General features: G+C 39.1%; 1 protein-coding gene and 1 pseudogene across 3 annotated transcripts; one reads left to right on the plus strand and one right to left on the minus strand.

Moving 5' to 3' along the window:
- Positions 1-382: 382 nt before the first annotated feature.
- On the plus strand, positions 383-14,461 carry LOC309810271 (calaxin-like; annotated as a pseudogene). Its single transcript has 6 exons — positions 383-440; positions 9,643-9,799; positions 11,010-11,140; positions 11,775-11,785; positions 11,892-11,996; positions 14,405-14,461. The product of its transcript is annotated as a calaxin-like (transcript).
- On the minus strand, positions 12,512-21,694 carry RBM48 (RNA binding motif protein 48). Of its 2 annotated transcripts, XM_082631669.1 has the most exons (5): positions 21,541-21,694; positions 20,814-21,004; positions 18,680-18,825; positions 16,793-17,346; positions 12,512-15,162 (listed from the first exon to the last, which is right to left on the minus strand). In XM_082631669.1, exons 1-5 carry the CDS (start codon positions 21,649-21,651, stop codon positions 15,076-15,078), a joined length of 1,089 nt encoding a protein of 362 aa, XP_082487795.1. In that variant the 5' UTR covers positions 21,652-21,694; the 3' UTR covers positions 12,512-15,075. The 2 variants fall into 2 exon arrangements, with proteins under 2 accessions (XP_082487795.1, XP_082487796.1); XM_082631670.1 differs by lacking the exon at positions 20,814-21,004.
- Between the last annotated feature and the right edge of the window lie 103 nt (positions 21,695-21,797).

Genomic DNA, 21,797 nt, shown 5'->3' on the forward strand with positions numbered 1-21,797 from the left:
AGTCTTACTTAGTTATTATGTGTTCATCCGTAAACATTTTCAACTCTAGGATTTGTGCTCAAGAAATATAAGTGGCAATAATATCAAATACCATTTTAAATGGTGTTTAGCCCCAGAGAAGAGATAAATGTTGGAATTGCTGTAATATTTCAGATCACATCATTAATGAAATCACTGCATTTATACTGAGTGGTAACAATCATTGTTGCATATTTTTCCAATTACTTGAGAACCTTCTGTGTTTGGTTGCTGGAATGTTGCCATGGTCACGTTCTGTGCTGGGTATGGAGTGGTGCACTGTGGAATCACTGGCAACCCAGGACGCCCAGGCTTGGAACTAGGCTATCTGAGAAGTCTGCATTGTGTTGAAGCCACACTTGACATGGACCAGAAGGTTCTGAAGAAACTGGTGGAATCCATCAGTAATACTGTCAAGAGCTGTAAGTACTGACCAAATATCCAACACTGCCTGAACATATCATTCAATCAAATAGAAACGTTGGTAGACATACTAGTTGGACCTTAACAAGTGCTTTGTAACCCCAGAAGTAGCGTTGCTCTATTTTCTATCTAATATTTTGGCCATTAAAAAAAAATAGTTAGCAAGTGAATGATTATCCCTGCACTTACACTGAAAATATTTTAATCATCGGGTGTCCTAAAATATATTGCATACGTGGGAAGACTAGCTTGAGAATTTACATGACATAAATGCTAAAGGATTATCAGCCAACCAAGTACTGATTTTATATTAATGGTCTGAAATTTAACCAGAGATTTCAAAGTATAAAGGTGTACTTTGACAACTTCCCCGAGTTCTCTGGCACAAAAGCCATAGAGGCAGTTGATTGCTGTACTTCACAGTATTGATAGAGATACATAAGATACTTCAAATGTTGAAGAAACAACATGGTGCTTTTGCACATGGCAAGTGTTTATTAAAACTAAGCTAATTTAACATTTTTTTTAGGATACCTTGCCCTCCCAGACCTTAAAAAGTAATCTTGGGAATTTTTGTTTCTCAAGCCTGGCCACAAGCAATCCTGACTGATAATTCTAAGAATTTGTTTTTATACTTTAAGGAAATTACTTTTATTTCAGCCAGCTTTACAGCCTCATTATTGGGTGCTTCCATTTTCCATTGTGTGACCTTAGCAGGATAGTCACCACCTTGTCTGAGAATCTCACTGTGGACATAATTCAGTTTTTTCTTTTCTCAGTTGGATTTTAAATGATCTAAGCTCCTCAAGCACTTCTGGGCCCTGTTTTCCCATCCTGCTGTTATACTACCCTTTAAAATCCATCCGGCAGATTTAGCCAATATTGAATATAGTAAGAAATGCCTGCTGTCATGTGCTACTTTCTTAACAGCCTGAGTTTTATAACATTCAAAAGGAAATTTTGCATGCTTTAAAAATATGACTCCTCTCCCCATCCTAATGAAATTATTTTTAGCAGTGTCTGCTACCCATATGTGTGTTTAATACCGTTATTTGCTATTTGAAAGTTTCTGAAGTAGTCTGTAGATGAGTATGTAATACTTGATCAGACCCATATCCCTTATAGTCTTCTACAAAGAAGATAACTTATAGCTGTTTGAAAAAAGGAATAAGTTGCATTCCTTTCTTTTTCCAAAGTTTTTGACACTTAACTGATTCTTAAGTTATTGTTGAAAGTTCAGGCCCTAAATACTAAAACATAGCTATTCACCAGTATAGCCAGATTACTAGATTTCTAACAGCTGATGTTTATTGAGGTCTTCATTGTCAAGACAGTGCAAAATGGTTTATGTTCATCATCTTTATTCTCAGAACAAACCCAGTGAGGTAGGGGATGTTATCCATGTTTTCAGGTGAGGAAACCTCGTCTTAGATTGTTTTGTAAAGCTAACAGTGGACTTTTCTTGTTGAGGCCAAGCTAGTCTGATGCAGAGTCTGCACTCAGTGTTTATTTTTCAAATTAATCCTACTGATCAGCATTATAGTCCCTCATGGTCTTTCTGTACAGTGTTTTCCCACAGTAAGGGGGCAATTAAAATTTGTTCAAATCAGTTTAGTTCTTGAGTCCTTTCAGTTGAGACCAGGATAGACACTGGTCCTCTCATGACTAGAATTTGGTTATTTTTTTTTTTTTTTTTTAGGAATTTTGCTTTTTTTAAAAAAAAATTTATTTATTTATTTATTTATTTATTTATGGCTGTGTTGGGTCTTCGTTTCTGTACGAGGGCTTTCTCTAGTTGCGGCAAGTGGGGGCCACTCCTCATCGCGGTGCGCGGGCCTCTCACTATCGCGGCCTCTTGTTGCGGAGCACAGGCTCCAGACGCGCAGGCTCAGTATTTGTGGCTCATGGGGCTAGTTGCTCCGCAGCATGTGGGATCTTCCCAGACCAGGGCTCGAACCCCTGTCCCCTGCATTGGCAGGCAGATTCTCAACCACTGCGCCACCAGGGAAGCCCCTAGAATTTGGTTATTAATGGGTAGGAGAGGGAAGGACTAAAAAGCTAGTGCTGCCTTGACCTTCTCAAGAAGGGACTGTCTTTATTTCTCTTGGTGTACAAAGTTCTAATAATTGCTCTATGTGGCAGAAAGTTGAAGTGATTTTTCCTGGGCTTTGCTTTAGAGCTTCTTGTTAGTCCCTCATGTGCCACATGGCTTCTTTCAGCCCAAGCCACTACCATTGCATGCTCTCCTCTCAGATCCTCAGCCAGTTTATCCTCAGTCCAGTAACTACATTTGACTATTCAAATGTAAATTAAAATTAGGTAGAACTTAAAATCCAGTTTTGGTCACACAAGCCATTTTTCAGGGCTTAGCAGCCACATGTGGGTTGTGGCTACCAAATTGGACAGCACAGATAGAGAATATTTCCATCATCTCAGAAAGTTCTGTTAGACAATGCTGCTCTGGAGTCATGCAAATAGATCTATTTCCTTTTCCAAATAATAGCCCTAATCTGGTGGGAGAGGCAGATAATTACCTCAGGGTATAGTACATGGCTTCATGGTGTGTGTAACCTATGTGTTCTCATAGGGCCCCATGCTTAGTTTAATGCTCTGCTAACACTGACTTAAAATTAATTTTTTAAATAAGGGGCCTGCATTTTCATTTTGCATTGGGCCCAAAAATTCTGTAGTTGACACTGGCCATGTACCTCTTATTTGTAGTATGGTAGGAGTATCTCCACCATCAGAATCACCTAAAGGTTTATACTGAAGTTGTAGATCCCGGAGTACCACCCTTAGTATAGTAAAAAAAAAAATCTCTGGAAGTGGGGCCAGGCCTCCAGATTGTTAGCTCTGTGTGTTCTTAGACACTGGGGTTTGAGGGTCCTGATCAGAATTGTCTTCTCCACTTGAAATTTCAGTTCTGTCAGCCAAATGTCAGTCCCAGTTTGATTGATGGTGAGTTGGGAATTGACCCAGTCCTTTTCACACATTGTCATTTTTATACTTACATATATTAACGAACTTTTTTAAAGATAAGCGAAGAATTTTTAAATTATTCCTAATAATTTCATGTGGTTTGATTCAGCTGATCATTTTGGCATCTCAAGGTTACTCTGGAGCTTGACTCTCATCCAGCGTATTCCTTAACTTCTCCAGTTTACAGATGATTGCTTATCATTTATTTAGCAAACATGTATCGAGAGCCTTCCACTGTACTAGGCACTACTGGTTACTGAATAGATATTAACATAAGAATAAGAGATTTTGCTAAAATCCCAAGTATTTTGTGAACTGCATTTCTCTGATCCATTCTCATCAAGTGGAGGAAATAGCTAAATGTATGATTTGACCTTGTGAATTCATGAGCCTGTCTTTGCTGAGCGCTCATGAGTTTTTAATACAACTGATCATCTCCTTTAGGACTCAGCCCAGGACCACCTAAGGGCCCACAAGTCCAGTATTTGGCTTTTTCTGTATTTGTGAGACCTAACATGGGCCACAATGTGTGCATATGTAGGTTACTGTACATACATATTTTCTAGCTATGTCTACTAAACAGGCTTAGAAATATTAGCACCCCAATAGTGATTAGCATACCCAGTGACTAGACCTTGGTTTCTAAATACCAAACTCTAATAAAAGAACCAGATTTCCTTGAAAAAATAGCTGAACAGAGCATAAAGGAGAAACCTACACTACTCCTGCTTTTTTTTTTTTTAACATCTTTATTGGAGTATAATTGCTTTACAATGGTGTGTTAGTTTCTGCTTTATAACAAAGTGAATCAATTATACATGTGTTCCCATATCTCTTCCCTCTTGCGTCTCCCTCCCTCCCACCCTCCCTATCCCACCATAGATCATTTTTTTTTTTTTTTTTTTTTTTTTTGCTGTACGCGGGCCTCTCACTGCTGTGGCCTCTCCCGTTGCGGAGCACAGGCTCCGGACACACAGGCTCCGCGGCCATGGCTCGCGGGCCCAGCCGCTCCGCGGCATGTGGGATCTTCCGGGATCGGGGCACGAACCCGTGTCCCCTGCATCGGCAGGCGGACTCTCAACCACTGCGCCACCAGGGAAGCCCCATAGATCATTTTTAAATTGAGTTGTTTCTTCCTTATTGTTGAGTTGTAAAAGTTCTTCATATATTTTGCATAACAGCACTTTATCAGTTGTATCTTTTGTGAATATTTTCTCCCAAACTTCGGCTTGTCTTGTCATTCTCATGACTGTATCTTTTTCAGGGAAGGTATTTTAAATTTTAATGAAGTCCAGCTTATCAATTCTTTTGTTCATGTATTGTGCTTTTCGTATTGTATCCAAAAAGGCATCACCATACCCAAGATCATCTAGGGTTTCTCCTATGTTATCTTCCAGGAGTTTTATAGTTTAACATATTACATTTAGGTCTGTGATCCATTTTGAGTTAATTTTTGTGAAAGGTGTAAGGTCTGTACCCAAATTCACTTTTTTACACGTTGATGTCCAGTTGTTCCAACATTATTTGCTAAAAAAACTAACATTGTTCTATCGTATTGACTTTGCTTTTTTGTCAAAAACCAGTTGACTCTATTTATGTGGGGCTATTTCTGTGCTTTCTATTATGTTCTATAGATCTATTTGTCTATTCTTTAACCAGTACCACACTGTCTTGATTACTGTAGCTTTATGTTAAGTCTTTTTTTTTTTTTTTAGTTTCTGCTTTATAACAAAGTGAATCAGTCATACATATACATCTGTTCCCACATCCCTTCCCTCTTGCATCTTTTCTTTAACACTACTACCATACTCACAGTTCTCCAACTGTGTGGAGGTTTCTCCCAGCAAACAGTTCTCTGTGACATTAGCTGGGTGTCCCTACAGTTTAACTCAATTCTGACACTACCTGGAGGGAGTCAGATTCTACAGGTTAAGAGTTCAGTCCTACAAGACTGCTCCTCACCAGATGCCAATCACAAGTCCAGGTTGTTGCCTGTGCTTCTGACCAACTGGCTATCAATCAGAGGTTCCCACGACCCCCTCCTTGTGTTCAGTTAGTTTGCTGGAGCAGCTTACGGAACTCAGGAAAGCAGTTTACTCTCTAGATTACCAATTTATTTTAAAAGGATATAATTGGGAACAGCCAGATGGAAGAAATGCATAGGGCAAGGTATGTGGTAAGGGGTGTAGTTTCCAGGCTCTCTCCAAGCACCTTTGTGTGGTCACCAACCCAGAAGCTCCCCGAACCCCATTCTTTGGGGATTTTTATGGAGGCTTTATCACATAGGCATAATAGATCATTAACTCAATTTCCAGCCCCCCTCTGGAGAAGGGGTGGGGGCAGGACTAAAAGTTCCAAGCTTTTGAACATAGCTTGGTTTTTCTGGTGACCAGCTCCCATCCAGGAACAACCAACAGTCACCTCATTAGAACAAAAGACATTGCTATCAACAAGGAAATGGCTAAGGGATTTAGGAGCTCTGTGCCAGGAACCAAGGGCAGAGACCTATTTTTTTTTCCTGTTATCTCACACAGGAATAATACAAGATGAGCCTGGCAAGTAGTGCCAGAAAGCAAGGCAGTGTTGCAAAAGCAAAAGGATGAGGGTATGTGAAAGAGGAGTCAACTTGAAAACTCCCAATGGCCAAAGCTGAAACAATTTGGGCAGCAAAATTAGTAGCACAGTATTGGTCTAAAATAAATATATGTGACTGCATACTGAAATAATTGAATAAGTAAATTGGAAAAGAGACAAATCTTCCTTAGAATAAATTAATAGTATAAATACTCCCTTCCTAAGAAGTGGAGCTTAATTCCCTTCACCTTGAGAGACTGGCTTCTAAAGAATAGATGATGGAAAGGGAAAGTAGTATCAATAGATTCAGTGGAGAAACCTGTAGACTCACTTAACCGAGTGATCGAGGTTATCAGCAGTGATAGGTCATGTTATTGATAATACCGTGTATCTCCTGATACACGACAAGAACAGCACTTGTAGTATTGTTCCCCAAAACACAGTCTAATCATGAGGAAAACGTTAGGCAAACCTAAGTTGAGGAACTTACGCAAAATAAAAAATGTCAAGGTCATAAAAAGGATCAAGACTGAAATCTCACAGGTTGGTGGAGACATGACAACCAAATGGATCCTGGATAGGATCCTAGAACAAAAAAAAGGACGTTAGTGGAAAAACTGGTAAAATCTGTAATTTAGTTAATAATAACGTGCCAACGTTAGTGTTTTAGTTTTGACAAATGCACCATGGTTATGGTGTTAACATAAGATGTTAACAGGGTGAAACAGCGAAGAACCCTACTATTGCATCTCTTATGTAAATTAAAATTATTCCAAGCTAAAAAGTTTAATAAATAACACGGGCCAATCTCTAACGTATCAACACCATGCTCATTACCCACAATTTCTCAAGTATCATTTACAGTGGTTCCTTGACCACATGTGTAAGGAATGTGAGCTGTATGGATAAAACTCAGAAAAATTTACTAGCTTCTGCAGATTGTGTCTAAAATTGATTGTTTTGTTCGATGACTTGTCAGTATTTGACCCAGAGCAGCTGCTGACTCTGAAACCTCGCTTTCTTCGGGGATCCATTTTCACAATGCTGTTGCACTCAGATGTCCATTCTCCATCAGAGTTGAGCAGGACTAGTTTCAGGAAAGCATTAATATACTATGCACTCCATACAGTGTGTCCACACCTGAGGTTCTTTTTTCTTCATATTCCATAAAAGAAAAAAACACTTTCCAAGTTTTTGTCCTCAGAGCACCCCCTTCTATGACCAAGTCTTGAAAAGTCACATTGCTTTATTTCCACCATACTCTTGGTTAAAATGGTCAAAAATCCTAGTTTCAAGTGAAGGAGACACAAACCCCATCTTTCTAAAGGAGGGGTATCAAAAGTCTATCATAAGAAGAGCATATGAGATGGGATAGATTGTTAAAATCGTCTTTGGGAAAATACAACCTGTCACATCTGGATTCACCATTCGTAAGGTAGTTTCAAGAATCTACTGCCAAAGTGATCTTCCTTAAATGCAAATCTGATCCTGTTAACTTGCCAGCCAAAATTTTTCAGTAAGCCCCTCGTAAAGTCAAACAGTTCTGCCACCTAGCCACACCAAACTTTGTGGCTCTCCGAACATGCCTCCCTGCCTTCAAGCTGCCTCCTCTAGTAAATGCTTACTCCTTTGATGGCTTTAGCTCAAGTGACACCTCTTCCTGGAGCCCCTTCTTAATCTCTTATCGCCTCCCCCCTGTTGATGATGCCTTTCTTTGGGTCACTACCAAGCACCATCAAGCCTAGTGTTTGTGATACTTCATTGCACTTTATCTCTTGACCAAAGTGTAATAACTTTGAGGGCAGGAACCATGGTGTATTCATTGCCTGGTTCATGGCAAGCCCTTAATAAATGCTTATTCGATGGATAAAAATGACCTTTATGTCAAATTTGGAGCTATGTGTGATGCCTGAGAATCTAATTCAGTTCATAAAATAATATTACTAGGTACCTTTGTAATCGCTTTTTCTTAGATTTATCAACCATTACCCTAAGAGTCAAGTCATTCTCTGACCACATTAGAAACCCTAGTGTAAACTGCATATTTGCTAGGGGTTTTCATTGGTTTTGGATGGGTAACTTGAAATCATCTCAAAGAAAAAATCTAAAAATATGTCTTTGCCCCCACCTCCCCCCTGCCAAAAAAAAGGGGAGGGAGGAAAAGGAAGAGAAAAAATAGTAGTAGTAACCAGCTTTCCCTCCTAACTCTTTTAGTTCTCTCAAATAATCTTTAACTCATAGAGTCAGACTTTCAGAACCTGAAGGAATCTCAGAGATCATCTAGGATAATACCCAAATTTTATAGGTGAGGACTTGAGGCATAAACAAGCTGAATTGTCCTAAATCAGCTATATAGGATAAGAAATGGAAGTGGAACCCAGATACTTAAGTCTAGCCAAGCCACAAAGCCTAATCCCTTAGTTTTCAGTCCTGACTGCATTAGAATCACTGTGTGCTGCTTAAGCAGCATCTCAGGCTCCCTACCTGCTTTCTGACTTCATTTCCACCTCCCTAGCCAAAGCCCTATCACTCCAAGCCTGGCTTCTATGCTTCCAGTTTTCCCCTTCAATACAACTTCACCAGATGTGTTTCTTAAACCACTCCTCAGCACTTAGGGCATAGAAGAATCAGCTGAGCTCTTGTTTCAAAGCTAACCCCTAATTCTGATTTAGAAGGTCTGGGGCAAGGCCTGATAATCTGCATATTTAACAAGTATTTAACAAGCCATGAGGGGGGATGATTTTGACGCAGAGGGTCCAAAGATGACACCATGAGAAACCCTGCTCCAGTAAAATAAATGTTACTCCTCTGACTAGGTATTCAAGGCCCTCTACCATCAACCTGTCCTCTTCAATCTTGCTTTTCACTTCTTCCCAACTTGCTGTGCTCCCAATAAAACATGTTCTACCTCAACCCCAATTCTTCCTCTTGCCTTTACTCATGTTATTCCTCTTCCTGGAAGTCTCCACTTCTTTACCACCTTCAATACATTCCTTCCTGTATAAATACTATGCATTCTTCAAGGCCCATTTCGAAGCCTACTCCCATGAAAAAAGCACAACACTTCTTTCCCATACTGATTCCTCTTTATATGTCTATAGTGGTGAGTGTTATACCACATAATTTATTATTTATATACTGTCTTATGAGAGTTCTGAGTAAAGCCTGTCTTGATTGTGTGAGCTCTTAAGTAGCAAGTCCATGTCATACTTTTTTTTTTTTTTTTTTTTTGGCTGTGTTGGGTCTTAATTGCTGTGCAGGCTTTCTCTAGCTGTGGTGAGCAGGGGCTACTCCATTGCGGTGCATGGGCTTCTCATTGCAGTGGCTTCTCTAGTTGTGGAGCACGAGCTCTAGGTGCGTGGGCTTCAGTAGTTGTGGCACACGGGCTCAGTAGTTGTGGCGCACGGCTTAGTTGCTCCGTGACATGTGGGATCTTTTCCAGAGCAGGGATCGAACCCGTGTCCCCTGCATTGGCAGGTGGATTCTTAACCACTGCGCCACCAAGGAAGTCCCTGTCACACTTTTTAAAATCACTGGAGCATCTAGAATCATAGGAACAAAATAGCTGCTTAGTAAAATATATTTAAGTGGGTTGGAGAACTCAATGGTTAAATCTAAGTTGTATTTATATGTATTTTCATTTTGCAGTAAAAAAAAAGTGAAGTAGAGTGTCTCATAAGAATTTTTCACAGCTTGGTGGAAAGACCTGTTGTAAGACTTGATAACACTGGACTAGATCATGACACATTTCAAGCCATCCTGCACAGCATATTTGGAATGACCGATGGTATGCTAATGAATAGGGGTAAGAAGTCATGGAGACTGAAATGGGCCAAGCTGAGATGGCAAATATGTATATATTTATTTATATATATATGTTAATACATGGCAAGTTTTCACCAAAGACTTTGCATTTTTTAATACCAAAATTAGAAAGACAATTCTGATAGTGCTACCAATGTAAAACAGTAAATTTGATTTGATGGAGAGGATGGTTTTTAATATAAACTCACCCAGAATTTCATATTTCATAGCTATACCACTTTGAGAAAGAACCAGTAATGACCTAAATAAGCTAGCAGTATTGGTTTTTTTTAAAAAGATAAGCTTGTGGTTTCAGTCGTCTTTGGAGTCATATGCTGTGTAGACATGTAAATTATTTACTTCTTCACAAAAAAATGAGAATTACTCATTATATTGAAAAAAAGAAACAATTTTATTTTCAGAATAGGAAATTTAATGTGATCCAGTCAGTTTCACTAACAGATTTTTAGTGTTTAATTTGATATGTCTTGATTAATGTATACACCATTGAAACCATAACCATAATGAAAATAATTAATATATCCGTCACCCCCAAAAGAGTCAATAATATTTTATAGCATAATTCTAAGATTTCACTGGTAATTTAAAAAATAATGTGTTATTTTGGTAATTTATCTTTAGGTATTATCCAAATTCTTTAGAACAGGATTTTGCCACTCTTTTTAGAATAAAAATTATCACATTGATTATCTCTACTGTTGGTCTTTTTTTGCTGATAGTAACTGTACAAAACATCACAAGTGAAGCTCATAATTGACCATGGAAGAGAATGGCTTCTTTCTATAAAAATCCATTGGAAATACATTTCCAGTAATTTTGACTCTTTCAAGAAAGATTGTGTCAAAAACTTTTTTTCCCCTCCTTTTGGGAGGGAAGATTTTTTTTTTTTTTTTTTTTTTTTTTTTTTTTGCTGTATGCGGGCCTCTCACTGCTGTGGCCCCTCCCGCTGCGGAGCACAGGCTCCGGACACACAGGCTCCGCGGCCATGGCTCGCGGGCCCAGCCGCTCCGCGGCATGTGGGATCCTCCGGGATCGGGGCACGAACCCGTGTCCCCCGCACCGGCAGGCGGACTCCCAACCACTGCGCCACCAGGGAAGCCCAGGGAAGATTTTTTTAATCTCTTCATAATACTCTTGAATTATAAATTAGCTATAAATTACAATACACTTACACGTTCTTTTTCCTTCAGTATTTTTTGCATTTGACAAAGACATAACTACATAAATGTGAAAGAGTGTGTTAAAGGATTATCAGTGTTTCTTCGAGGGACTTTTGAAGAAAAGCTGAAGTTTAAGATTTCTATGTTATTATTAACTTATAGTAATATATATTGTCAATTTTGAATTTAGTTCATCCTTATATTTATTTATTTATTTTTGGCTGCGTTGGGTCTTCGTTGCTGCTGACAGGCTTTCTCTAGTTGTGCCCAGCGGGGGCCACTCTTCACTGTTGTACGTGGGTTTCTCATTGCGGTGGTCTCTCTTTGTTGCGGGGCATGGGCTCTAGTCATGTGGGCTTCAGTTGTGACACACGGGCTCAGTAGTTGTGGCTGGTGGGCTCTAGAGCGCAGGCTCAGTAATTGTGGTGCATGGACTTAGTTGCTCCGCGGCATGTGGGATCCTCCCGGACCAGGGCTCGAACCCGTGTCCCCTGCATTGGCAGGCGGACCCTCAACCATTGCGCCACCAGCGAAGCTCCTAAATATTTTTTAAAAATATAAATTCATTGTTCTCTATATCGCCCTTGCAAAAATAGTTCATGAGAGTTAAAAAAACAACAAAAAAAAAACAGATGAAATGGGTGGCGAAATGGGGATGAAATGGGGAGCTTTAAGACATGAACTTGGGAGGTGGGGAGAGACAAACATTCAGTTCATACCAGGTATGCCTATTAGACTAATAGGAACAAAGTAAGTGGCCTCCATAAATTAGTACCTTTTGATTTGTGTAAGTAGTGCCTACAGAAGTGTGAACTTAGTTTGACTTGGTAAAATCTTTTATTCTAGACAGTTATTTTCCATGCAAAATTAAAAACTACTCTATCATTTATCAAGAAATTATCTCCTCTCTAGGATTATGACAGCGATGGCAAGATATCTTTTGCAGACTTTGAAAAAGCAGTGAAAGAAGATAAACTTTTGTTGGAAGTGTTTGGACCATGTTTACCAGAAGCAAAGGTACAGTGCCAGCAGCCAAACTGGCTGAGGGAAAATTTCAAAGGATCAGAAAAGAAATACTTGCTAGACACTTACCTCTGCAGGACTTCAACACACTACTGAAGTTCGGGCAACCATGAAGATCTCGGCCCCATCCTAACATTTGGGAGCCAAGACAGTAGTGACTAATTATATTCAAGACCTTTTTTGAGCTTGTAACCACCTTAGCCATACACAATTCCTAATTCCTGTATGTTAATATTTTCCCCCCCAAAACCCGAGGTATATTGGCTTGCTTAATGGATAGAACAGCAAATACAGAGTGGATTCAGCAAGTACCCACCATAAACTCCTAGGAGAAAACTTGATCTCTTTCTCTTGTTGTCAAACAATGAGAATAAATTAAGGGTTTAAAATTTTGGACACGTATAGTACTTTATGGTATTTTATTTGTGCTCATGAAGGATTTTCGAGTATGAATATGACAAAGGTTTTCTGAGCCAGAAGAGTCAGCCTGATAATTAATTTCACTAACATTTCCTTTTTTTTTTTTTTTTTTTTTTGCGTTATGCGGGCCTCTCACTGCTGTTGGCCTCTCCCGTTGCGGAGCGCAGCCTCAGCGGCCATGGCTCACGGGCCCAGCCGCTCCACGGCATGTGGGATCTTCCCAGACCGGGGTACGAACCCACGTCCCCTGCATCGGCAGGCCGACTCTAAACCATTGCACCACCAGGGAAGCCCCAACATTTCCTTCCTTAATTCTTCCTTTGACCAACTGTGCTTTGCAAACATGTGATATAGGAAGAAACTTTTTATTCTCTGCAGTAATTTAGATGGTGATTTTGTGGATGAATTTGCATACTGTAAAGCTGTCCTTAGCTATCTCAGCTCATCTAACTTGTCCCATTGTCGTTTATTCTCACATTTTAATTTTGTCTGGGAACCTGATGGGTGAAAGAGTTCAGAATAATGGACTGGATTGGAGTAACTACTTAGGTTCAGATGGAACACCAATGGTTCTTCAGCTGCTCCCCAAGTGTTCATCTGTAAGCCAGTTATCTAGAGCCTTACAACTCAAAGTGTAGTCTGTGTACCAGCCGCAATGGTATCACCTAGGAACTTGTGAGAAATGCAGAATCTCGGACCCCACCTCAAACCAGCTGAATCAGAGCTTTTTTTTTTTTTTTTAAGTGCTTGACATAAGAAAGGTTTATTTTTTCTCTCATTATGGTCAAATTTTGTGTATGCTGGCCGGGACAAGGAGGGCTGGCCTTCACAGAGTCACAGATCAGGAATCCACTCAAGAACACAGAACCCACTTAGCAGCTCCTCCCTTTAGGGCTATCAGAGAAAAAAATTTTTCAAATTGAAGTATAGTTGATTTACAATGTTGTGCTAATTTCTGCTGTATTGTGGTAAAATACACCTTTCATAACATTTACCTTCTCAACCAATTTTATGTGTACAGTTCAGTAGTGTTAAGTACATTCACGCTATTGTGCAACCAATCTCGAGAACTCATCTTGCACAACTGAAACTCTATACCCATTAAACGACTCCCAATTTCTGCCACCCACCAGCCTCTGCCACCACCATCAGAGTCTGCATTTTAATAAGACCACAAGGTGGAGATTCACAGCACCTTAAAATCTGAGAAGCCTGATCCAGAGAGCAACTTGCTTTTTCTAACTCTATGCTGAGATGACTAATGTATTTTTTTAACTGAGAGTGCAGCAAAAAGTATAGTTGACCCTTGAACAACACGGGTTCGAACTGTGAGGGTCCACTTGTATGTGGATTTGTTTTTCAATAAATACATACTACAGTACTGCATAATCCATGGTTGGTTGAATCTGAGGATACAAAACAGCAGATATGGAGGGCAGATTGTAAAGTTGTATGTGGATTTTTGACTGTGTGGACGGTCAGCAACCCTAACCCCATGTTGTTCAAGGGTCAACTATATATCTAACTACCTCACAAGGAGGTAGAGCCAGACAGACACCTTGCCTGCAGCTTCTTTTAATACCATCCACAACTAAGTGCCTTCCTAGCAAGTTTGAATCAGTAAGTCATAAATGAAGGTGGAACTTCCTAACCTTTATATTCAAATTCAACCCATTAGGCAAGAGGCCCTTAAGGACAGGGAGAAACACAGATACCATTTGGTATGGGCCTCCTCAGGTTATTGTTACCAGTAAAAAAAAAAAAATGGAAACAGCCTGGACATACTTGGATTTCCAATTATGTGATCCACTGCCAGGAAAAAAAAAATGTGGATGTGCTAAAAGTAGCGGTAAAAGTCTAGCATTTACAAATACTGATTTGTTTCTGCCATAGATTTAGTAAATTACTCTTTGAAGTTAACTAAAGCATTTAAGTTTCTACTTTCAGCTTTGTTCTAACAGTTTAACTTTTTTGCTTTATAGAATTGTCTTGATTTTGAAGCCCTGGCATTCCAACACATCCTGACTTCTAGTTTTTGAATGTGAATTACTCAAAATTATTAAATTCAGAAACATCCTGGTTGCCTACATTTATATTATAAAGTTTCTATATTTGCTTCAATTAATTTACATATAGTGATTGCAGTGTGAGAGGTAGTAAGAATGATTTCTGTAATATTAAGTATGGATCAAAATAACATCTATGATAAGTAATGATAAACTAATTAATTTGTTAAGTTAACCAACAACCTTAGATTTGGGGGCAAATATTGTGAATCAGCCATTCACAACCCTCTTTTCTCTTGCTTCCTCAACCACAGAAGTTGGAAACCCAAACATTCAACATTCTAGACTCCACTGTGAGGAACAGCCACGGGCCCAGTTCTAGCCAATAAGATGTAACCAAAGTCACTGGGTGGAACTTCTGGAAAAGTTTTAGTTTTTTTAAGGGACATAATTGGCTGGCATGTATTTTGTCCATGATAAACTAATTTTAAAAGATGAAACTATATGAGACAAGTAGGTTGAATGAAATTGCAAAGAGGAGTGCATTAAAAAAAATACCATCAGTAAAATCTCTTTAAGAATTAAAATGACAGTCTAAAAATAAAAAATACATAGGCCTTTAAAAATATTAGTTTACTGCAGACAATTTATATTCTTCTTCTTTGTTTTAAAGGATGACTTCCACGCACACCTTCCAGCTTGTCCTCTGGAGGCTTCGGCACAGATGAAATTACCTAGTTTAAAACAAAGAGAACCACCAACACTATAATTATTATAGTACAAGAGTAATAAACCATTAGAACAGGTAGGGTATACATCCAGGAGTTTAATCCTTGCCATCACATTTAAGGCAGTTAGCCCAAGTTCAAGGTGCAGCCTACGATCTAGGCACAGAGCAAAGTTTTCTATCCAAACATTGATGGGAGAAAAATTTCTAAAGCCATTTTAACAAGAAAGAAATTTTGAGGGGAGAAAAGTAAACATATGCTCTACTTTAACATTCCTTTATAGATCTGTTATTTTATGATGAAGTCACTTGTAATTTTATAAATACAGATAGATACCCTGGTTATGCATAACTTGAAACACTTACAATATCTGATATATTTAGAGACACTGAGGCTCCAGTGGGGATGGGGGATGAAAAATTTAAAGAAATAAGCAGAAAATGATAGAATCCTCAGTTTCTTAAGGAAAAATGAAATCAAATACATCAGAACAACGTAGACAGTATAAGTTAAAGCACAGTATGACAGTCTTCACTTAAAATGGAAAATTATTAGAAACTGTAGTAAACTGTATTTAGTGTTTCTCCTTTTTGTTGTTCTACTACTTCTATATCTAGGATTTGGACCTAACTCTTTTTTTCTGGAAAATACAGTCAGCTCTGGCTAAGATAGCTATGTATCTCTATCTATGTCTCAGTTTAGTTGTATCTGAAGGAAGGGTGCCAGTACAAGCAAAAAAATTTTTAAAGAGGCTTAAGCATAAAAATTGTGTCCATGGATTTTTATTATTATAAAACAGTTCCTCATCCTCAACTGGATAATTTTGAGGTTAAAAAAAGGTACATAAAAGAATCTACCTTAGCCTCTCTTAATTACATTGTAAAATATATGTACAACTATGTGAAAAGCACTTTCTGAACCTGAGTTCAAGTATAAGAGAATGGTCTTTCTCCAGCAGATTATGATTTCTGAAAGGCTTGCCCCACGATAAGGTATTTTTCAAACGCTAACTCAAATGTTAACTTTATTTGTGCTTAGAAAATGGAAAATGGTTATGTAAATAACATTAAAAAATTGCTACCTAAGTAGAACAATCTAGCTCTAAACTATTTAAGAAATTTAAAATTAAAATTCAGACCTTAAGGCCTAATCTTTAGAAATCTCACCTTCTTTTATGGCTATCTGTATCAAAGAAGCAAAATAAGCATTTGAATTTTATGTAATTTGTAATTCTGAACTTGAGAAATAAATTGTAATAATTTTCCCTCAATGCAGTAGTTCTCTATGTTGGCTCATATTAGAACTATCTGGAGAGCTTTTAAAAAAGGGAGGGAGGGCCTGGGCTCCATTCTCACAGATTGATCTAACTGGCTAAAACTACTTTTATATTTTCTACTTAGAGTGATACAAAATATGTTTAAAGCAAGGATTAAAGGTATCAAAGCAAATACATATCTGTGAGTCAAATTCAGTTATTGTACTTCAATAGAGAATTGTAGGAAACACATCTAAAAAGTAAAAATGAAAAAAACAAGAATGATAATACTGTAGTTCCCAGAAATAAGTCTCCATTCAGTTGTTAGTCCTGTAACCAAATCGTCTCTTAAAACGTTTTTTTTTTTTTAAATGATCTTACCTCTTTAAGTTTATTCCGAATTAAATTCGCTGTTGTATTCAACGAGTCATCATGCATGTCTACTTTAGGAATGTCTGGTAACTGAGGGCCAATCATAACCTCATTACTACTTGTGCTTGCTTCAAGAAGAGTTCCATGTTTACAATCATCTTCTCTTCTTCTTTTCCGCTCCTGCAGTTGTGTTGTCCTAGGCATAAATCTGTCAACTGCCTCTGAAGGAGTAATAGCCTTTTGTGCGCCAGGGAAGGCCAATGAATTTTTCAAAGTTTTCATCTGCATTTTCTGCAGAGAGTCATAGTGGTTACAATGCTCCAGTGTTTCATCATGGTTTCTACCATCCTGAGAGGAGTCTGATGCTCTGTCCACATGTTCTCCTGATGAACATGTACATTTGGGGGAGAAACAGCACAAAGGCAACTCACAAGAATAAGGAAGACAAAGATCTGAGTTCCCAGTAGATGTGTTCCAAGAGGCTGCAGGAAATCCAGAGGTCTTCGAATAGAAGTTCTGTCTAAAATCTTTTGTATCTTTATGCTTCTTTGTCATGTAATGATCTTTATATTAGAATTTAAAAGGTGAGAGAAAGGGAAACAGAAATGGTTTCTGTTTTCATCATTCAGAAACATGTAATTTTAAAAAGAAACATTACTTTAAGATGGTAATGAACGCTACCCTAAAAAATTTACTTGAGTAGGGAATACATTCACATGGTTTAAAAGCTAAAAAGGATATCTGTCCAATATGTCTTACCTTTCTTCCTCCCACTTACCCCTCTTTTTCTCCTGTAATACCCATTTCTCTGAACCTTTCTGCTTTCCAGTTAACTCTAAATCTTGCGGAGTATTTCCATGTCATTACATAGAAAACTTTTTATGGCTTCAAAGTATTTTACTATATGAATGTATCATGCTGCTTAGTTTGTATTTGTAGCTTTTAAAGGAGACAGTACGCTGGGTCCATATTTTATCATTTCTTTGGTCACACATACAGGTTTTCCTGAAGCTAGTTATTCACACAGGTTAAAGTTCAGCATCTACAACTGACCAGAGACTCCCAACAGCTCTTGCCAAAATTTCAGGTAGGTTTTCCACTTTATTTCTCTCTTCACACTGCCACATGCCCCTTACTCAATCAGCCATAAACTCATCATATTTGATAGCTGTTTGGACACTGTCTTTGTCTTTTAACCAAAGGGTGGAAATTTGGTCATTTGAGCCTCTGGAACTATTCAGATTTCAGACCACACACATTATCTTAGGCCAATTCTGACTGCTCTAGTTCTACAGTCCATGTGCCAGATCCTATGACTCCATTCCGTGCACTGGGAATTTGTGTCTAGGGCAACTTGGATGGGCATATTGGGCATCTGGCCAGCTGGTGTTCATCAAAAGTGGAACTTATCCACTTTTTGCAGTTGTAACTGGTCTGCACATCAGAGGTGTTTCTCACTGCCTTTTGGTCAAGCCTTAACTCCTCAGCATGGACACAGGCTTTTCAGGCTTTACTTCCTGTCTCCTTTTCTCTTCTCTCTCACTGAAGCTGTGTTGTGGTTATCATGTACTACTCACTGTTCCTTAAAATGCATGATGCTCAGTTATTCCTCTGGCCCATCTTTCCATCTCTTCCTCTCCCCTTCTGAGTAATGTCTACTTACCCTTCAGAACTCAGCCACCTCTCTCATCCTTAGGAAGTCTTCCATGAAACAACAGCTCTCCCTTCCCAGCCCAGATTACACAGCATTCTGTAAAGAACCCTGTAGTTTACAGATACTGAAAATTGTGATCCTTTACTTGTCTGTCTTCTCACTAGACTGGGAACTCCATGATGATAAACCTAGCAAAATGCCTGACATATAGGAGGTGTTGTTTAGTAATAGGCTTTTCATACCTTTATTTTTAGTAGTTCTTGCCACATAAGCATTCCTCTCTTGTAATTTTTTTCTGGTTTCTTCAACTGTCTCAAATTCTGGAGCATAGCACACATGAAGCAATCCACCAAAGAAACTTTGTTCATCCATTTTTCTCTTGGCTATCCTAAACAGAAATACATATCATGGTTTACTAATCTAGATTTACTTAGGATGAAAGCTTAACTAGTATACAATACACTGATCTAAAGAGCAAAGTCCAGCTTTTGCTGTGTATATATATTCTATAGCTTGGGAATTAAGATGCTCTGCTTGTGGATGGTATTGACCCTACTGATCCACTGCATACCCTCTTAGAGCCTTTCCTCCCCTCTCCCAAGAGTCTTAATAGGTTTTAACTAAGTCATCCATACAAGCGAGATTCCCTTTAACCAATATAGGATCCAGCTTGTTGGTCTGAGGTACACAATCTGTGGTCATGAAATAGAGATTTTTCTCTGTGTTAAGTTAAATGGCCCTTGAGAGTTAGCTCATACCTAATTTAGCCTTTTCAGCACAATGTTTTCCTATAATGGGATTCATATGTAAGAAATTAGTTAAAAATAGTTATTGTAAACCTTCAATAATGGAGGAAATATTGAATATGTAACGATCAGTGAGAAAATGAGAGGATGGTATTCATTCAACAAATACTTATTAAACATCTATGACTGGCCAGGAATTACTACAATAATTAAGTACTTCTGTGCCCAGGGAAAATGATAAGAAATATTCATTGAGATTTTACCACGTACCAGGCAGTGTCCTAAGTGCTTAAATGCTTCCCTTGAATTAACACTTTACAACAATCTTATGATGAAACTAAGGCCTGGGGAGATTTATAACTTGGCCATGCCCACATTGGTTTGTGGAGCTAGGATTCAAATCCAGATGTCACACTGCATGGTCTACTGTCCTAGGTGGTGTGGGAGATGTAAAAACTCCTTAGAATGAATGCACAATGAGAAAATATGCTTCCCTCACCATGAGGAGCTGGCAAGTTGGTTAGAGCAGTGAGATTATACATAAGAGCAACTGGACAACAATACATGACCCTGTGTACCCAAGTGTTATTTGTAGCACAGAAAAGAAAATAAGAATTTTAATAGCCACGGAAGGATGGGTCTTGGAGTGTATTAGTGACAAGAATAGGAATCAACATAAAAAGAGATAAGGCATTTCACATTTCAGCCTTATTGGAGCAGAGACTTTATGTTATATATAGAAAGATAGAAAAGATGGGGTCAATTCACATAGGTGCATAACAAGAAACTCAACAGCTAAATTTTTAAAGATTTTTTTGATGTGAACCATTTTAAAAGTCTTTATTGACTTTGTTACAATATTGCTTCTGTTTTATGTTTTGTTTTGTTTTTTTTTGCGGTACGCGGGCCTCTTACTGTTGTGGCCTCTCCCGTTGCGGAGCACAGGCTCCGGACGTGCAGGCTCAGCGGCCATGGCTCACGGGCCCAGCCGCTCCGTGGCATGCGGGATCTTCCCGGACCGGGGCACGAACCCGTGTCCCCTGCATCGGCAGGCGGACTCTCAACCACTGCGCCACCAGGGAAGCCCCTATGTTTTGGTTTTTTGGCTGCGAGGCATGTGGGATCTTAGCTCCCCGACCAGGGATCGAACCCGCACCCCCTGCACTGGAAGGCGAAGTCTTAGTCGCTGGACAGCCAGGGAAGTCCCTCAACGGCTAATGTTTATTGCATTCTGAACAGAAGGCATTTGCTAATCCCTTTACGTGGATTATCTCATTTCATCCTCACACAACTTCAATAAGTAGATCCTTTTACCATATGGATTTTACAGAATACGAAAACAGGTTTAATGGGGTTGAATAACTTGTCCAAGGTCACGATGTTAGTAAGCAGTGGAACCTGAAAACTTACTCCAAACCCAATCTTTAATCTACCACACTACACGACAGAAAATTGTTAAGTATGGGAATGACCTATGGACAGAGTTTTGGTAAAGCTAACACTTAAGAAAACTGGAGAAAAATAATAACGGCCATGTTAGGTTATTGGGTAATTCAGGAATGAATGAGAGAGGCCAAAATGATACCAATGGGAATGGAGAAAATGAGACACTGCTTAACTTGCATATTACCTTGCACTTTGTAAATTAAGAAATTTAATAAGATAAACTTCTGTAAAGTCTTCTGCTGGGTATTCGTCTAGAGCATTATACTGTTCAATTGCACCATATAGAGCAAATCGCTCAACTAATTCCTTCATCGCTCCCACTGCAGGAACTCCTTGTATTAATAAGTACCGAGATTCCAAATTGACTGTATATACCTAAAAGAAATGCAGACACATTAAATGTATTTCACAAATAAGCCTAAGACAAATCTGCTCCTATTAAAAAAAAAAGTTGAAAACAAGAACTGTTCTGTTCAGAGGGTCTGCAAAAAATAAAGAATCAAAAATTTGCCCCTCTCTCTGCATAAAAAATTCACCCTACGTGTGAAGGCCTCTAGCTAAAGGACCTAACAGACTACCTTCAATCGACACGTTTTCCAGAAGTTGGCTCGGTAGATACGACAGGAAAGAGTTAACATAGTCATTGAGCCTTACCATGTGACAAGGACTAGTGTAAACGCGGATGATACAATGACTAAAACACAGCCCTGTTTTCACGGAGCTGAGGTTCTAAGTTTCCTAAAGAGGTCGCAAAAATATCTCGTACCTGAGTACCAGCGTTCCTCACACTCATCTCCAGTGAATGGATGTGACCGCAGCCTTTCAAGATTTTATTTACGTAGGCTAGGCATGTGAAGCTAGAGCTCACATAAGGCTACTGAGGACAGCGAATGAAACCAAAATCACTTTACCTTGACAGCGCGAGGCCGTCGCCCCTCCCGATACTTGGCCCGCGAGTCGCACACAGCCTTTTGGACATGGTGGTCGAATACGCCCCCAAGCTCCCCGCCACTCGACGCCATCTTGCCGGTTTGGGCACTCGCAGAGACGACAACATCCGCCTTGTTGCCCTCATGTGTATCCAATAAGAGAGAGGGATGGGTCAAGGCGTGCCGAGATTGGCTGAAGAATCGATAGCGTCAGCCATCGTTTCCTGTGAGTGAGAATT

This window comes from Mesoplodon mirus (assembly GCF_964341445.2).
Source record: "Mesoplodon mirus genome assembly, chromosome: 9".
Taxonomy (NCBI): Eukaryota; Metazoa; Chordata; class Mammalia; order Artiodactyla; family Ziphiidae; genus Mesoplodon; species Mesoplodon mirus.

What these genes read in the sequence shown, in the direction of transcription:
- RBM48 (XM_082631669.1), bottom strand. Translation starts at nt 21,651, where the DNA reads ATGGCGTCGAGTGGCGGGGAGCTTGGGGGCGTATTCGACCACCATGTC. An exon ending in CTTAATTTACAAAGTGCAAG is followed by an intron (nt 18,826 to 20,813) that starts GTAATATGCAAG and finishes ATTTCTGTTTAG; the next exon opens with GATAGCCAAGAGAAAAATGG. An exon ending in AAGAACTACTAAAAATAAAG is followed by an intron (nt 17,347 to 18,679) that starts GTATGAAAAGCC and finishes TCTAATATAAAG; the next exon opens with ATCATTACATGACAAAGAAG.